At 40.6% G+C, this 19,074-nt stretch overlaps 2 protein-coding genes across 2 annotated transcripts; one reads left to right on the top strand and one right to left on the bottom strand.

Annotated features, from left to right (window-relative positions):
- Positions 1–31: 31 nt before the first annotated feature.
- Positions 32–725, bottom strand: LOC135670664 (14 kDa proline-rich protein DC2.15-like). The gene has a single exon (XM_065178672.1). The coding sequence runs from the start codon at positions 660–662 to the stop codon at positions 270–272; it is 393 nt and encodes a 130-aa protein (XP_065034744.1). The 5' UTR covers positions 663–725; the 3' UTR covers positions 32–269.
- A 6,447-nt stretch (positions 726–7,172) lies between these two features.
- On the top strand, positions 7,173–14,020 carry LOC135670512 (cell division cycle protein 48 homolog). Its single transcript, XM_065178661.1, has 9 exons — positions 7,173–7,330; positions 7,444–7,606; positions 8,036–8,264; positions 10,540–11,306; positions 11,406–11,627; positions 12,032–12,103; positions 12,201–12,482; positions 12,564–12,923; positions 13,527–14,020. The coding sequence occupies exons 1-9, from the start codon at positions 7,296–7,298 to the stop codon at positions 13,824–13,826; spliced, it is 2,430 nt and encodes an 809-aa protein (XP_065034733.1). The 5' UTR covers positions 7,173–7,295; the 3' UTR covers positions 13,827–14,020.
- The last annotated feature ends 5,054 nt before the right edge of the window (positions 14,021–19,074 follow it).

Here is a 19,074-nt window from a genome sequence, read left to right as displayed (position 1 = left end):
TATTATCATTGTACAATTCATGAAGAGCATGTGAATGCAGCAGATATTTTATATTGAATGCATTGATCTCATTACATACCGAGAGGGTACTCAACAAGCTGTGAATTAAAAGGGAATGACAGGTACATTACATGAAGCAGCAATTGCCCTTCATATCAACACTCACACTTTCGTCATCAAAAGCAAAACAAAGGAAGTAAAGACACAATGAATGCTCAATAAACTTCACCACGGCAAAGAGGATCGATGATGTGATCCGCAGGGGGAGCTCAAGGGCACTGGAAACCGGTGGGAGCCTTCTTACCGCAGTAGTTGAGGAGAAGGCTGAAGTTGATGGGGAGGTTGAGATGAATGCCAAGGACATTGGCCTTGATAGCAGTGCAAAGGCACACGGCGGCCTCGAGGTCGACGAGGCCATCGAGCAGAGTGCAGCACTCGCACGGCTGTTTCGGGAGCTTGCCGACGCCGACCTTGATCAGGCCATTGAGCACGTTGGCGCAGGAGGCCAGCTTGAGGGTGTCGACGGGGCATTTGCCATGGGAAGAGCTCGGTGGGGGCTTAGTGGCGGGGGTGCAAGTGGTGCCACAAGCACTGGTGAGTGCAAAGAAGACAAGGTTGAGAGCAAGGAAGAGGGCAGCCGATGCTGAGGCCTTGGATGCCATGGCTTCTGCTGCAGTACTTTGCACGCTAAATCGATTACTGCTACTGCTCGCTTGTGATGGAGAGTTTAGTGTTAGGGTGGAGTATTTATAGGTAAGAAGCAGATCAAGAGATCAAGCAAACTACATATAATATAGAGGAAAATGACAAAGTAATCCATGTGAATATTGAGTGTGTACGCAAGGCTTTTTAGCTGGCAATTGTTCTCATGGTTCATAGGATGCCAAATTGCAAATGGACTCAGAAATCAGCAGAGGAAGTGCAAATTAACGTGTTTTTATTTGATAGTCTTTCGTAACATTGTGTTGTGACACAGCTGGATACTGTGTGATGAGCAGAAAGAATATAAAGTCGCAGATGCACCGACGGCATCTTTGTTGTGGAGCCCGCAGAGCATATTGATGAAATATAAATTGAAATGTAAATTAGTAAATAAAGAACATATTATATCTACTCTCTCGCAAGGAATTAATATACATATACATGTTTCATTTCATATAGATTATTTTTGGGCCATTTTGTTGAGAGGCTCAAGTTTTAGGCCTAATATATCTTAATAGAGAGGGCGGGCCTATTATATTTTGATAGAAAGTATTTTGACAACCAATGAGGTGAGGGTGGTTATGGTATGTCGACTCGTGGACTATAGTCCATGGAAGATCATTTGGGTGGCTCTGTTGGCTCTCATGGACAACAATCCATGGGAGGTCTTTCGAGCTTGCTCCTTCACTATCGACCTCTATGGGCAAAAGTCTACGAGAGGCCATTTGGACCTGTCACCCCCGTGGATAAGAAACCAAAGGAAAATGGGAGAGGGGAGAGGGTTGTCATGATTTCGTTGAGGCTATTATAGAGGATTCCCTCAACCGATCAGATATAAAGGTTGACTCCCAATGTTGACCCATGAGTCGAACCTCTCACCAAAAACCCCTTGAGCATCGAAGGGATCGGGTCAGGAAACTTCCCCTGATGTTACCTCTGTATAGGAACCCATAGAGGAGTCAAATTCCATCTCAGCCCAGCCTCGGGGCCATCTTGAACACTCAAAAGCCACTCGAAGGCCACTTCGAATACCTTGGTGTCATATCAATCGCCTCGTAGGATTACCACATAAGTTCTTCAGATGCCCCTACTTCTTTAGGTCAAGGCCAAGCTGGACTAACTCATGGTCGATAGTACTTTCTTCTTAATTTTTTGGTACTAGAAGGAGAGCCTTGAATGTCATAGCAATATCCACCCATGAACCTTCTCAACAAGGGCTCTAGTAAGAAAACTCTACCACCAACCATAGTACATTTATATAAGGTGGGTAACTGCCCTCCTTTTCCTAGGTGGATGCATCCACCTCTACTTAGACAGCTAGGTAGTACTGACATCTATTCAACGACTCGGGGCTCTCATCTCTAAGGATGAAGTCGAAACATATGGTTGTCCCGCTAAAGTATTCCTAAGCCTTTTACACAAAGTATAGGAGCTCACGGGCATGATGCAAGCAATTATTCTGCTCCCACCCTAGCTAGCTCAATAAATTATGCATCTATTGCAATCGTGGCCAATGTCTCAACCATCGCTGACACTTGCGTCCATCGAGGTCCCCCCAATTGACTCAACACTAATGCTTATAACTATCTCAGACTCGTCAAACTATTGGCAGAGGGGGCTCCTCACTCCCAGATTCTAGAATTCAATACGTCATCGCACTAGGGCCCAACCATACTCAAATTGGCGACCCAATCAACATATTTAATAGATGACTCCTTGAGAGCCCAAATATAGTAGATGGACTAGCACTTGGATGAAATGAGTCAAGAGTTCCAATAGTCTAAAGGGGAAGATATAGATGATCTCACCTCAAGTCGCTCTCCATTTGCTCAAATCATCGAGAAACCAATCTCGACACACATCCCCACCTCCCATCATTGGAGACATTCAAATGACATCATTGACCCATTAGAGCATAGCTTTCCATGCTTAAATATCATTATACGGTGCATTGGATGCTCTGATGTGTCGAGCATTCTCAACGATGCTAAGGGGCTTGACAAAGAGTGATAGAGTTGCCTGAAGTCATTTTCTATTTATTATTTCACTCAACTCGCAAAAGAATATGAACTTCACTAACTTGGGAACATACGCCTAAGGCCATCTGTGATAATGCTACTCGAGCCGAGATAGAGGAAGGACAAAACCCTCTCCAACTTCATCGCGCAGTTCACTAGTGAAATATGAGACATGCAAGAAGCCCACCCCTCCCTCGTGATACAAGCTTTTATGATAGTCCTCTAGCCTTCTCGTTTTTTCTGGTTATTAGTGGAAATACCACCAATAATGATACTCGAGATCCTCTAGCGAGCTAACCTGTACATAATCGTGAAAACAATGATCTCAAGTAAGCAGGGTCTCGGGCTTGGCACGATAGAGGAAGCAGGGTCGACTAGAAAATATCTCACCTAAGGTCTTGGTCGACTCCCCAAAACATAACAAGGACCGATGTCTTCTTGCAAATAAAGATGAAGATATTCTTGAAAGACCCATTGTTAATATGGATACCCTTTGAGAAAAGGAGTAAATTGAAATATTATTATTTCTATTAAAATTATGATTATGACATAAAAGAGTGTCGAGATTTGAAAGAGTAAATCAAAGAACTTATTCATCAGGAGCACCTCAGGAGGTTCATCAAGAAACCTCGAGAACTTTCACCTTGCTCGCAAGGTCCGGTGGAAAGACAAATTTGCATTATTATCGACGAGCACGTCTCGGGAGGGGATATTTGGTGAGAAACCCTACTCCAAGATAGTAATGACCAAGTTTATAGTGGTTGTCATCCCCGTGGTATACAATACAATCATTGGCCGACTCACTCTCAATTGGTTGAAGGTCCTAGTGTTTACCTATCAATAAAATTCTCAATGAGGACCAACATCAAGGAGTCGAGTAACCAGAGGGAGTCCCCGATAATACTATTTGATAATACTCTTACTATCGAAAAAAGCTAAATTTGATGAATTATTGATGGAGCAGTTTATCGAGGCACCATTGGATAAGACTTGTCCCGACCGGGTCATCAAGGTTGGAATGATGCTTCCCAAAGAGAAGTGTTTACAGCTTATCAACTTCCTTTACAAAAAAAAATCGAGGTATTTTCCTAGTTATTGAAAGACATTACAATCATAGATCTAGATGTAGCCCACCACCACTTGAACATATCCCTCAACGCTTGATTGATGAAGCAGAGGCCTCACAAGTTCTCTCCCGAATGCTAGTGGTTGGTTAGCGACAAGATTGATAGGCTATTAAGGGAAGGATTTATTAGTAAATCTAGTACCCTCAGTGGCTTTCCAATGTTGTACTAGTCAAAAAATCTAATAGAAATTATAGAATGAATGTTGACTATACCAAAATCAACAAATTCTGAAATTTAGCTATCCTCTCTCTTAGATTGATTAACTAATGGACGCCACCTCGGGTCATGAGCTCTTAACATTTATGGAAAGTGTTCTCAAGCTATAATCAGATTAGAATGACACCCTAAGACTAGGAATGCACTTTCTTTATTATCGACCGAGGTGTATACTATTATACAGTTATACCTTTCAGGCTAAAAAATGCCGGGGTAACCTACAAAAAAATAGTGAATAAAATGTTCGAGCATCAAATTGGGAGGAACATTAAAGTGTATATAAACAATATGATAGTTAATAGTAGAATGGTTGATTCATACTGACAAATCTAGCCAAGATATTTTAAAATTTGAAAAAAATTAATATGTGCCTTCAGAGTTGATTTTAGAAAGTTACTCGGGTTTATCATCTACCATAGGGGAATATATGCAAACCTTGAGAAGGTATGCACCATAACCGAGATTTATCATCCTTGATCTATGAAAGAGAAATAATAATTAACGGAACAATCAATAATGCTCAATTGGTTTCTATCACGGTTGGGCGATAAGTGACTACCGTTCTTTCGGGCACTGAAGAACCCGAAGAATTTTTTATGGATTAAGGTATGTTAGGAGTTATTCAAAGAGTTGAAGCATTACCTTGTCGAGATAAAACATATCACCTTAAGACAATGAAAAGTGTCGCACTGCTAAGAACTTGACACATGACAAACTTGAAAAATTTCTATCCTTAAAGCCCTGAGTATTGCGGGCAAGAGGGGGCCGCCCTGGAGCAAGGCTCGGCTCATATGGCCTAGCACATTGGTTGCAAGTTGTATCTTACACATGAACTAAATTTATAGTAAAAAGAATTTTATTGCTTTCAAAAACTAGTTATATTAGATCCGCAATGACAAAGAAGAGGAGTTCGCTATGGCATAGAGAATAATTAAAGGCCCACAATAGAACCTGGAGATCTGCTATGATTGAGAAGGGAAGAAATCTACTATGATGGAGAGAATGATTAAAAAGCCACCACAGAGGGAATCCCAAAATCTGTCATAATAAAAAAGATAAGAAATCCGCTATGACGGAGAGAAGAAATGAAGGCTGGACATGACAAAAACCCCAAAATCCACTATGGTAGAAACAAGAAGAAATTCACTACAATGGAGAAGGGAAGAAATCCTCTACTGCAAAAAAAAAAAAATTGAAGGTCCAACACAATAGGAACCCCAAGATCTATCACGACAAAAAAGAGAGAAAATATTCTATAATAGAAACTTTGAGTCAAAGGTGCCTAAGGCGTATGAGTAGAGAAAGCCGACCCATGATAAAATGAATCCACTATAATGAAAAAATCGAGTCAAATATGCTCGAGGTGCGTGAGTCGGGAAACTTGACCTGTGCTAAGACAAATATGCTATGATAAAGTCTTTAAGCTAAATGTGTCCGTGTGTGAGTTGAGAAATCTAGCTCATGCTAAGACAAATCCACTTTGGTGGAGATTTCTACCTAAATGTACCTAAGGCATGTGAGTCGGGAAACCCGACTCGTGCTGAGACAAATCTACTATGGTAGAGACTTCGAGTAAAATATGTTCGAGATGTATGAGTTGGGAAACCCGACCTGCACCAAGATAAATCCACTACGATAGAGACTCTATGCCAAATGCACCCAAAGGTGCCCAAGGTACATAAGTAGAGAAACCTGACTCATGCTAAGATGAATCCACTATGATGGAAACATCGGACCAAATGTGCTCGAGGTGCGTGAGTTGGAAAACTTGACCTGTGCTAAGACAAATTTGTTACGATAGAGACTCTAAGCCAAATATGTCCGATGTGTGTGAGTTGAGAAATCCAACTCGTGCTAAGATGAATCAGCTTCGATAGTCACTTTTGCTTAAATATGTTCAAGGCATATGAGTCGAGAAACCAAGCCCGTGCTACGATGAATCTACTATGGTAGAAACTTCGAGCCAAATGTGCCCGACGAGAATGAGTTGGGAAACTCGACCTGTGCTAAGATGAATCAATTACGGTAGAGACTTTAGGCCAAATGCGCCCGATGTGTGTTAGTCAGGAAATCTGACTAGTGCTAAGATGAATTAACTTTAGTGAAAACTTCGGGCCAAATGTGCTCGAGGCATGTGAGTCGACAAAACCCGATCTACACCGCTGGTACCCGTTAATGCGGAGACATTCGACCAAATATGCCCGAAGCTCGTGGGTCAAATAAACCCAACCCACATTACCAATTCCCATCATGATGAAGAGAAAACTCAATCCACGGCAAGATAAATTCACTATGATGGAGGCATAAAGCCCAATGCACCTAAGACAAATAAGTTGAGAAAAACTCGACCCACAAAATAAGACCCTAAATCCTCCCATGTCAGATAAGTTGAGGTTATTCGAGCCTATTGCTCCAGTAGACAAGAAACCAAAAGGGGGGCGTTGAGGCCATCAACTAGTCAGGTATAAATGCTGACCTCCTGATGTCGGCCCAAGGATTGGATCTCTATCCAAACAACCCCTTATACTATATACAACTCTAGAAACTAACTTGAGCGTTAGAAGAGTTGGTCGGAATACTCTCTCTGATGCTAACCTCTGTGTAGAAATCCACCAAGGAGCCAGATTTCATCTTAGCCCAATCTCGGGATCACATCAGATACTCAAAAGTCATATGAAGACCACCTCAGATACCTCTGTGCCGTATCAACTACCTTATATAGGATTATCACAAGGATTATTTGGATGATCACCTTTAGGTCAAGATCAAACCAAACTAACTCACCGTATATGGTACTTACAACTAAACACATCTATTCACATAACACAGTTGACTAGCTCGCCACTCCGTAATTGGGCCGAGCTTAATAAGGCCCAATAAGGGTTCATCTGTGGCATGACTTGAACCGTCGCAATTAAGGCCCAAAAGTTACAAACCGGTCGCTCGAGCGGCGTCTAAATAAACGGTCATGATCTTCTCTTTTAGTTGGAGACACAGTGATGATCGACATCCAACGGCCCGGATGATCCTAACGCGTCCGCGGATGTACAACACGAACGGTGGATCTACTCGACCGCATAATAATATCGTGTCAGAAAGGAACAGCTCATTTCTTGGGGAGCACGAATACGGCTCTCCTCTCCCATCGGAGGCTATAAAGTGACTCCTCGCCGTGCCTTCGTTTCGGGTTCGTTTCTTTGGATATTTCTCGCTTCCTCTCGATCTCGATCTGATGGCGAACGAGGGCGGGGCTTCCTCTTCCGATCCGTGAGTTTTCCTTTCTCGTTGGGTTTTTTGGTCGGGTGTTCCTGATCTGGATTCTTAGGGTTTGATCCGGACTTGTATGGGTTCTCTAATTTGGGGGTGGAAATCTTGTGCAGCAAGGGTAAGAAAGATTATAGCACGGCAATCCTTGAGAAGAAGAAGGCGCCTAACCGTTTGATCGTGGATGAGGCGACCAACGATGATAACTCGGTGGTGTCGATGAATCCCGAGACGATGGAGAAGCTGCAACTCTTTCGCGGCGACACCATACTCTTGAAGGTACCCCGTTCTTTGTCTTTGTTTTCTTTGATTTGTATTTTATGTAAGCTATTAAGATCTAGGGTTTGCATTGTATGTAAGCTATTAGGGTTTCTATCAAGGGATTGTGTGCTCTGATGAGGTAATTCTCTATTGAAATGTTTAGTTTACTTAATCAAACCTCAGTTATAGCCCAACTGGTTGAACATTTTGCAAGAAATTAGGGTTATGACACCGTAATGTCGTTTGGTTTCTTATGCTTGTGCTTTTGACTACTTGCATGACAAAACCGAGTTCCATATGACCTTTGATCAGATAAGCCTTGTGTCATAGATGGGGGATTTTTGAAATTCATATGGTTTTAGGAAACTTGAGCACAAGACCGTGTGTTCTCTTTAGACTTTAGTTCTTTAAAATTGATATTTTCTATCCGATATTTGTTATCTACAGGGAAAGAAAAGAAGGGATACCATCTGTATTGCTCTAGCTGATGATACATGCGATGAGCCAAAAATCAGGATGAATAAGGTTGTCCGATCAAACCTCAGGGTAAGGCTTGGGGATGTTGTATCGGTCCATCAATGTCAAAACGTCAAGTATGGGAAGCGTGTTCACATACTGCCAATTGATGACACGATTGAAGGAGTCACAGGAAATCTTTTTGATGCATATTTAAAGCGTGAGTTTTCTCCTTTAAGCATTTGATAAGTTAACTAAGAGCTTCTTGTCTTAGACTGCTGGTTTTTGTAGCATTGTCTTTATTATAATATATGTGAAGGTTGTTACAACTTCTATTTTTAATCCTTCTAGACCAATAGATAGTTTTCTGAAATTTTTTACTTGGAAAACATTATTTAATTTTTAATACTTCGGTTTTCCTTGATCTGTCCATGTTAGCTAACCAGATTCTATTTGAAGGTTGATGCCTCCTTAACATTTTCTATTACACTGACGAAGTGGGACAGTACTGTTCACAACAATATGGCTTTTGAGGAAAGAAACCGTAACTAATCATGTGACATGATATTCTAACACATTGTTTTTTTTAATCTTTTCTTGAAGAGAACTGTTTGTAATCTGTATTTTTATTAACATCAGAATATTTTGTCTCATATTTTGATTTTTCTTGGAAAACTTTTGACAACTTGTTAGGCCGTTTAACTCTTCAGTCAGAAGAGTGACCCCTTTCGTTTGTTACCTGAAGAGATCTAAAAAAGTTGTTAAATGTTGGATTGTGATATAGCCGTCTCTATTTTCAGGAACATCATTGTAACATTCGTAGTAACTTTTTATTAGTACGAAGAGGTAGAACCTCAAGCTAGTTTTTAATGCCAATTGTAGTGATAATAAACTTATTGGACTGAAATTTGATAAGTAAGCCACTATAGATTTCTTTATTTACATTAGTTAATCATTACCCTATTTCTTTTACTAAAGCATACGACATTGTCTCCTATGAGTTAAAACTTTATGCATTTTCTAGGGAAATTACATTTAAGTTCAAACAATTAAGTAGCTTTTATGATGGATTTTCACAGCATGATAGCAAATTTTATTAGTTTCTTCTATAACTTGAGCAGTTTTGTATGCTTCCTTTGTTCTTATAGCTTCTCGTACGATCATCAGCTGCAGTCTTAATTTCCAAAATTTTAGTAGATAAGCTAACCAACCAAACAGTGCCTTTATTTTCTTGATGCTCATAACATGGAGAATTTCATGTGGTTCTCGTTGGGTGTAACATACTTTATCATCTTGAACATTTCCAGAACTTCAATCCTTGCTGTTAACATTTTCTGTCATCTTCTAGAATCTAGATACATGATATTCTTGCACTTTAGGCGGCACACCACTGTTGCTTCTGATTCTCATTGCTTAAATTTCTTGAAGTACTTTTATTTGGTAGGGCTGCCATGAGCTTGTATTAATATTTTTAAAGCAGAATTGTTTCATTTAAGATATATGCTTCGTTGTTTTCTTGCCTATGCTTATCATGTTCCATTGGCTGCATGATCATACATGTGTGACCCTGATCCTGTCTTCATGTTTGTTTCATGGCATTTTGGCCTGATTTTCTATGCTACTCCTTGATGATGACACTTTGTCTTGAGGTGCATTCTGCTAATTGGACACTGATTGAAACATCCTTTAACGTAGTTCCTGACTTTGAGCTAAATTTTATCATTGTCTTGCTTTCATGATGCTGTTTCTCCTGGCTAGATAATGGTTTTAATAGACAATAAGAAGTAATGAACCATCTCCAGGGAACATCTCTTACAAATATAATTATCTAAGGATGTACAATATTAAAGAACTTAAAATGAGAGAAGATAAAATTGTCAATTTAGGCCAAGGCTCATTGCTGGTGATTTCATATCTAAAAGTCGACATTCATCTTATATGTCTTAAAGTAAATCAACAGTTGATAAGTAGAAACTTTGTCCATTGTTAGGAATATAATAACTCACACCCCTACAAGATCACTATTAATATACTAGTAAGCTCATTAATACAAATAAGATCTGAAAACTCTATATCTGTAAAGTGCTACTTGTTTCTAAAGAGAAAAGGGTAGGTCTGGTTTAAGCGAAGGAGTCCCTTCAACTCACCGAGGAAAAGGCAATCTTCTCTTTCTACAGCTCTCTAGATTAGAGATTTGCTCTTGACGTAGTGGCTACCACCCATTTATCTAAGACTAAGATCGATAGACAAGCCCCGTGATGTGATAAAGAGAAACGGATTCTAATTATTTCCAGCATGTGACTAGAAGTTCATGATATTATGGTTCCATTGAGTACATATGAAAATTTTGATATCTTGATTGCAATTTGTTTTGGTTGTTTTGGGGTGTAGGTCATTCAGGCTGACTCAATGTTTCCATGTTCATCCATTAACACAAGTTCTGGTGTTGTGAAGTTTTCTAGATCCTCTTATTTTCTTGATTTCTTTCTATGCAGCATATTTTTTGGAGGCATATCGTCCCGTTAGAAAAGGGGATCTTTTCCTTGTCAGGGGAGGTATGAGGAGTGTTGAATTTAAGGTCATAGAAACAGATCCTGCAGAGTACTGTATTGTTTCTCCTGACACGGAGATTTTCTGTGAGGGAGAGCCTGTAAAAAGGGAGGATGAGGATAGGCTTGATGAGGTGGGTTACGATGATGTTGGAGGTGTCCGAAAACAGATGGCTCAAATAAGAGAGCTGGTGGAGTTACCTCTTAGACACCCACAATTGTTCAAGTCGATTGGTGTCAAGCCACCAAAAGGTATTTTGTTGTATGGACCACCTGGTTCTGGGAAGACATTGATAGCTAGAGCTGTTGCAAATGAGACAGGAGCGTTCTTCTTTTGCATTAATGGCCCAGAGATTATGTCAAAGCTAGCTGGTGAAAGTGAGAGCAATTTGAGAAAAGCTTTTGAAGAAGCAGAGAAAAATGCACCATCAATTATATTTATTGACGAGATTGATTCCATTGCTCCTAAGAGGGAAAAGACTAATGGGGAAGTTGAGAGGCGTATAGTATCTCAGCTTCTGACGTTGATGGATGGACTAAAATCTCGTTCTCATGTAATTGTTATTGGGGCTACAAACAGGCCAAACAGTATTGATCCAGCTCTGAGAAGATTTGGAAGGTTTGACAGGGAAATTGACATTGGAGTCCCAGATGAAGTTGGGCGCTTGGAGGTTCTTCGGATCCATACCAAGAACATGAAGCTATCTGAAGATGTAATTGACCATTGTCTATCATTTCTTTTGACCATTGTTCTTTTGTATAGTAAATGCTGTATATTGGTTGGTAATAAATGACACTTCCATTCAATTCAGGTTGATTTGGAAAGGATTGCTAAGGACACTCATGGATACGTAGGGGCTGACCTTGCTGCTTTATGCACTGAAGCTGCTCTCCAGTGTATACGTGAAAAGATGGACATAATTGATCTAGAGGATGAATCTATTGATGCTGAGATTCTTAACTCTATGGCTGTAACAAATGAACATTTTAAGACTGCCCTTGGCTCAAGCAATCCATCTGCTCTCCGTGAAACTGTAAGCTTTGCTTTGGTCCTTTCATGTCTCAAAACTGTGATTTCATCTTTTCTTTGTTTCATAAATATGTTATCTTTTGGTGTTACGTTATCAAGCATTTGTTGTCGGAAGGGTTTTGGATGGGAAATTTTGAAACAGGAAAATTTTAACTAAAGTTGGAATTTTCAACTCCAGAACTTCTATACACGCAGAACTTCTATAACTAAAGTTGGAATTTTTAACTAAAGTTGGATGGGAAACTGGCACCTTGTATTTTGCTATTGAAAATTGTGATTTTTGCCATGCATCCAAAACCCAAATGGAGTGTATCATGTTTTATGTCTTGCAAGTTTTGAACTTGGTGCTTGATTTTGTTTTCCGTGAGATATATATTTAACTTGTAAAATGATGGTTATATTTATCAGGTCGTTGAAGTGCCAAATGTTTCCTGGGATGATATTGGTGGATTGGACAATGTCAAGAGGGAACTGCAAGAGGTAGTTTGCTGAATGGTTATAGTAGTTTTCTTAACACAATAATTGTTTCACAAGGTTGGTTGACTTTTCTTTTTTTCCCTTTTGGGCTGTTTCCTAGACTGTACAATATCCCGTTGAGCATCCTGAAAAGTTTGAGAAGTTTGGGATGTCACCCTCCAAGGGAGTCTTGTTTTATGGACCGCCTGGTTGTGGAAAGACCTTATTAGCTAAGGCAATTGCTAATGAATGCCAAGCAAACTTCATCAGTGTTAAGGGTCCTGAATTGCTGACAATGTGGTTCGGTGAGAGTGAAGCAAACGTACGTGAAATCTTTGATAAGGCCCGTCAATCTGCACCATGTGTGCTCTTTTTTGATGAGCTTGACTCCATTGCAACCCAGGTTAGCCATCATTGCCATCAAACCTGTGCCATTTCTTTATTGTATGTTCTACACTAAATCATTTTTCCACTACTATATCAGAGAGGCAGCAGTGTCGGTGATGCAGGAGGTGCGGCTGATAGGGTTCTCAATCAGCTGCTGACAGAGATGGATGGCATGAACGCAAAGAAAACTGTCTTTATTATCGGGGCAACCAACAGGCCTGACATCATAGATCCTGCTTTACTTCGCCCAGGCCGTCTGGACCAATTGATTTATATTCCTTTACCAGACGAGGCCTCTCGTCACCAAATATTCAAAGCTTGCCTGAGAAAGTCTCCTGTATCGAAAGATGTTGACCTGAGGGCTCTTGCCAAGTACACTCAAGGATTTAGTGGTGCCGATATTACAGAAATTTGCCAACGTGCGTGCAAGTATGCCATTAGAGAAAACATTGAAAAGGTAGGCTTCTGCGCATCATCATTTGTCTCTTCTTTTCCTTTGGTTCAATATAATATACCTTGAGCATTTTAGATATTTCTGGGACTGTATTTTAAAGTAGTTTAACTGCAATAATAGTTCTTTTCGGTAGGCTCCTGGAAAATCTGCATGGCTGCCTGAATGTATCGGGCATTGACTTTTTCCTCTCTTTTTGAGGAAGTATTGGATATCCACTTGATAATTCAATAGTTTACTAAGTCATACGTCTCAGAAATATTACCATTTTCATCTTATTATTCTGTCTCTGATGCTAAGTAATATATACATTTATTTTGTTGTATATGTGATCTCATTAGTCAAGATGCAAATTGTGCATGTTATACAAGAAAGATAAACCTGTGTCTTGATATCATTTATCTACGTTCGCCTTATAGTTCTTATTAGCTCCTTAAGTCTTGTTAAATAACTCTTGTTACACTACAGAGGCCCACCTCCAGCACTTTGACAGCATGAATATCAACTATCTTCATCATATTATAATTGCTTGCGGATGCTACAAAATTTTCTAAATTGATTAGGCCAAACTCTCGGGCTTAAAATGGCTTTCTCTATCCTAACATGCAGGATATTGAAAGAGAGAGGAAGAAGAGTGAAAATCCCGAGGCGATGGAGGAAGACGAGGCTGATGAAGTAGCAGAGATCAAGGCTGCTCATTTTGAGGAATCGATGAAGTTTGCCCGCAGGAGTGTGAGTGACGCAGACATTCGCAAGTACCAGGCATTTGCACAGACGTTGCAGCAGTCGAGGGGGTTCGGAAGCGAGTTCCGCTTTTCTGAGCGTTCCGAAGCTGCAGGTGGCGCCACAGGATCAGACCCTTTTGCGACGTCAGCTGCTGCTGCCGACGATGATGATTTGTATTCTTAAATTTTTCTGTCTTGTTGAAACATTCACTCACAGCCCGCATAGCTTATGCCATTTCGGACTCTGCAAAATGGCCTTTGTGGTTCTCAATAGAATTGAGGACACGTGGATTCGTTCTATCCAACATGTCACGTCTAATTAAACCATGGGATTCTGTGCGTCAATTTGTTTCCTTCATATCGAAGTTAACTTCTTCACGCTGTTTTCTTTGTCAGGAATTATGAACTGAGATATCCCTCACTGTTTGTGTACATGGATGCTGATGCTACTTAATATTTTTAAAGAACATATCAACTTATGGATTCGAATGCACACTATTCTTTTCCTGATGCAACCTGCCAAACTACTTATATTAATCCAAGGTTGGCACTTCGACTCGCTCGTAGTTGCAGCAGAGTGTCGGATATGAGAGCCGGCAAAGAGTGGTACCAACCCCAGCATTGCATGATTACCCACCAACACAAATAGCGCATTCCATCGTGTTGTGCCATTCAATAATAGTGTATTCGACAAGCTAACTGGGAGACACGAAGGCCCGCCCTGGGCAAGTGCATGAACCTATGCCCACATTCATATCGATAGCAAGCTTATCGTCAGCGCCAACTTCCACTCTACCGTCCATATAATGCTACACCCTTGTCGCTGCAACGCATTTGAGAGAAAGAGAGGTTGTTGAAGAGGGGATCCACAAGGGAGCAGCGAATTCACGAGTGATGTGAGAGTCGACAGTCACGCTGCGACGCCCTGTCCTTCCCCGTTAAGTTTGTATCGCAGGGAAGGAGTGAGTGACAAGGAGAAACCTTGTGACAGGTCGCCTAAACGCCATTATTCGGGACCTGTACTGTATCGCATCCCCCCACCCCACACGTGCACTGCGGCCCATTCATATATTATGCCCCTCTTAATGCACGAAATGTCCCACGTCCTGCCCACACCTTTTGACTTTGGCGAAAGAGAGCGATCGAACGTTACTTCCACTTCCGTTCTCGTCGTGTTTTCATGCGACTGGTTCATGGCCGTACTCCGCTGTGACTCGGTGATGGTAGTAAACCTATGCGAACGGGTTTCACAGCTGCAGCCATCATCACATGACCCAGGCGATTGTTCCACTGCTTGGGAGTATTAGTCGTCGATGAATCGACCCAACGTACCTGAGGAGATAAATATAGCTAGCTCATCTCCAGATATTTAGGTGCACGCAATGGGCCAAGAGTGCTCCCACTCTCTGTTCATGACCGAAGCCTCTTTACTTACCCCTCGTCATCAAAACCTGCTACCGATGATCACAGTCATGGTCCCATAATCGGACAGAATTCAGAAGGTCTGTAGGTTCCTACATTGTAGCAAACCTCGACCTGACTGATCCTTAGGATTCGTGTGCCATCTCTGCTCCACTCAGCCGTCATTTGCAAATGGCACTTGATGTTTCCGCCCTGTACTATGAAAAGAACAGGTACCAGTGCTCTTCGCATAATACATTTGCAAGTTAAACTGCCTACTAACCACGCATCCGTATCTCACAAACAACTCCCGTGTTCTCATGTCAATTATTTGATGCTGACTCAATTATATTAGCCAAAACCCATCAGCCCCCTCATAGTGTTTTGATCATTTTGGTCACAAGGTTTTCCCTTTTATATTAGATATATTTCTCTAAGCTTAATTATTATTGGCAACAGTTTGGATCGATTCGACTTGGTTCAGACCCTTATGCACAAGAAGCCTTTGGGTGTATGCTAGAGACATGATATTTTCAACATTACATGATTCTTACGATGCTCAAGTTCAGTAACAAACACTGATCGACTTTGATTACCGCGATCTAGTAGACCTTTTATAATTGACACAATCGAAAAAAATATTTTATGATATAAATATAATATTTTAAAAATATTTTATATTAGATTAATGTCCGTATGATCTGATTATTAACGGAGTCTTTAGTCTTTTTTATGCTGATTGAGATGAATATTTTCTCTATCAATTGTCCTGTACTTTCTGATCATTCAAGATGCAAGATGTATCAAAATAGTGAAACACAGTTCAGGTAATAATGGTCTATTTTTACTATTAGGACTAAATAATTGCTCACTGTTTATTCCATTCCAGTTGTCCTGATAACTGCAGTTGCTATTATTGTACTAAATCGTACAAACAGCGAGCAACTCACAATAAAGCCTTCGATAAGACTGTGTGACCAACAATGAGATTCCCGAGCATCCTTCCATGAGTTACGATCTAAGAATTCATGATAACATCTTGCAACCAAAGAACCTGAAGGCATTTCATTATCCACATGATGAGTACATGATGTTCTACCAAATAGCTCTTTCCTTAGCTTCACTTGAACTGTCATCCATGTTTAAATAGATTGAAGAACGACAGGGAGTAGATGATGATCCATTACCTTCGCCAGCAGGCAACGAGTGAGAGATCATTCGAATGGTACAGCAATTCCACATTACACCCATTCGGATGATCATTGGGCTGTCAAAACTATAAGGCGAGAGATCAATTACATTTTTCCTTCACGGTGAAGGGAGGCTCGACCGCAGATGTTCTTCGGACCAAGTAATGATACTACAAGAAATCTTCTCTTTTCGATAAGATCTATCGTTTCTGGAGTCAGAGATAGCAGAATTAGAATACAGAGATGCACGAATACACAGGAAAAGAAGTGATGATGAAGAAAGTAGGCTGCAGGCCGAATCAAGAAGCAAAGATAGAAGAAGCTCGTCTTTGGAACGACCTACGAAACACTACCAGTAAACAACATCTGCACCATCAATCGCTTGATCATGTTGCATGGTTATGCACAAGTTGCATGGCCTCATGGACTACATTTCCTGGAACTAAAGTTTGTCTACATACGAAGCACATGCGTAGTACTACTGCGTATACACATGTATACTCCTCCTCACGGTGGTGTCAAAGATCGCCGCTGTCTCTCCAGCAAACCAACATCACGATGCATCGCCGGAGTATGTAGAAGCGAGCCCTCTGTTCCCTCACCAGCGATCGACACCGGCGGCAGAACGATGGGCATGGCAAGCTCTTCTCCTCGCTCTTCGACGTCGCCATGTCCTTCGCTTTCATCGGCCTACAGGGGAGTAGGAAGGGAGCTGACTGAAAGAGAACAGAGATGCTGGTGGTTCTTTATAGCTTCTGCGTGTGGGTCTGAGATCCCTCATGGATCAAATGACTTGAGACCTCCGTTTCCACCACCTTGTCAGTGATGGTGGCAGTACCTCTGCACCTGGAGACAGTAGCCGGTACTCGTGGGTCCCAGACACCAGGCTGCAGGCCCACATGATCCTATTGGCTGTGGTGGTTGTGATATGGGCCTGTGTAGGAGCCCAGATATATGGATGGATTCCTTTGACATGGAGAAACAGGTGATTCCACCATAAACCCTCAACCTGAACCAATCTAATAAGAGAGACAAGCAAAACCTTTTCACTTGCGGACCTGCAAACTCTGCACGTTGCTTGGAAAGCTTTACTTGATTTGAATGATATAATAAAATACTTTAAAAGTTGTACAAGGAAGAAAATAAAATCCAAAAAAAGAACCAATTAACTACAGATTATACAGAGCTGCATCTCAAACCCAAGGAGCTGAAAGGAGAATCAAATCAATTTGAGAAAAGCAATTGCGGAATGGGATTTTTTTGCTTGTGAATTTGTCAAAGCTTTCCTAAATATTAAAGTAATCAACAAATGAGATACAAGTGGTCAATTGTCAACTTCACCTTCTCCGAACTGGCTTATAAAGCACAACTGTGACGTATTTCGATCTGAAACGGTGGGTGATTCCAAGCGCTACATCAGAACTTGGGCCATCTTGATTCTCTATGTAGAGGTGATTGAGAATCACATTTTGAGGCGCTATGAGACTACCTGGATCGTCTTGACTGTGTGAATAGTTCAGCAAGGTATGGTGCAGATGAGGAGGGACGAGTGGAGGTTCTCGAGCTTCATCTTCATTTCCTGGTATGGGGTTGCTGTAGCTTGAATCAGGTGATCTTGGAACTTCAAAACCAACAACACTGACTCCTTCCTGCACCATAATTTTTTTTCCTTTTTCAAAGGCAGAACAGGCTGATCAAAAAGTGATCAAGTAAAAAAAATAACACTTACATGATCATCTCCATTTGGACAATCCATGATTTAGAAAAACTGGCTTAATGAGCCTGTATGGAAATTGAATCACCATGCTTATCAAGGTAAACAATAATCATTGATAAACTATAAGGTGCACCCAAAAAAATTAAATCTCAAGAAAAAAAATGAAATAAGCATCTGGATATATATGACAAATCTCAAAGAGATAATATATCTAAAAGAAAGAAGAAACATTAATCTAGTTGTTGCCAACTAAGCATTATTTGATACCAGTTAGCATCTAATCATAATGTTCAGCTTTTAAATAATACTAACCTCATCTACGGGAACCCAAGATCAAGAGAGATAAAACCATAGCTACGGACCAAAATAAACAAACAGAAGCCAACAGGTCTTTGGCACTATGGGTGGGATGCATGCATAATGTTTCAAAAGCATCATCAACAAAGCCTTCCTCAATCAAAATTAATTCAATTGGGCCATCATACAGTAAATCAAGTCTCTAGAGCCAAAACAATTGTCCAGGAACACCAGCTATGGCAAATTTACATGCAGGCATTGCCTAAAATAAGTGAGTAACTTCGTAAAAGCAATGTAATACATGTAGTAACTTGCCAAAGTATAACCTTTAAACGACAACCAATTATTCGTGATCCCCCCTCGACTCCCAAGAGTTCAAACAAATGAGGGAAGAGAATAAAGTCCTTGAAATGATTAATCTGCTCAATCAAATGCGCAGCACATAAACTCAAAAATAGTCGAGTGATATCCAATAAACCAGAATGTTCAAAAACAACTTAAACCAACCACATCCAAAAAGCAATTCAAAGTAACAAAAAAGGGATGGGTATCACCAATAAAAATATTCGCTATTATTGCCCTATGAAATTTGCAACAACTCGGCAAGGATAGGACAACAGCCACTACAGAATGCTCCATTCTTAACATAAATTGATAATAAAAAGATTATAAAATATGTATTTTAGTAGCGTCTGGTCCTAAACTACGTAAAGAACAGTATGGAAAAAGAAACATTTTTTTCTTAAAAAAATGAACGAATAATCTCTGGTTGAATATAATAGGCACGCGATATCAGACATACCAATCACAAATCAGCTAGCAGATAG

The sequence above is a fragment of the Musa acuminata genome, chromosome BXJ1-4, assembly GCF_036884655.1.
Source record: "Musa acuminata AAA Group cultivar baxijiao chromosome BXJ1-4, Cavendish_Baxijiao_AAA, whole genome shotgun sequence".
NCBI classification, from domain to species: domain Eukaryota; kingdom Viridiplantae; phylum Streptophyta; class Magnoliopsida; order Zingiberales; family Musaceae; genus Musa; species Musa acuminata.
The sequence above is the reverse complement of the archived record's forward strand: the minus strand, read 5'-3'. Positions and strand labels throughout refer to the sequence as shown.

Excerpts from the sequence above, each read along its gene's own strand:
- LOC135670664 (XM_065178672.1), bottom strand. The coding sequence starts at position 662 with ATGGCATCCAAGGCCTCAGCATCGGCTGCCCTCTTCCTTGCTCTCAAC.
- LOC135670512 (XM_065178661.1), top strand. The coding sequence starts at position 7,296 with ATGGCGAACGAGGGCGGGGCTTCCTCTTCCGATCC. Across the intron at positions 11,307-11,405 it reads ACATGAAGCTATCTGAAGAT|GTTGATTTGGAAAGGATTGC; the intron begins GTAATTGACCAT and ends CATTCAATTCAG. Across the intron at positions 12,924-13,526 it reads TTAGAGAAAACATTGAAAAG|GATATTGAAAGAGAGAGGAA; the intron begins GTAGGCTTCTGC and ends CCTAACATGCAG.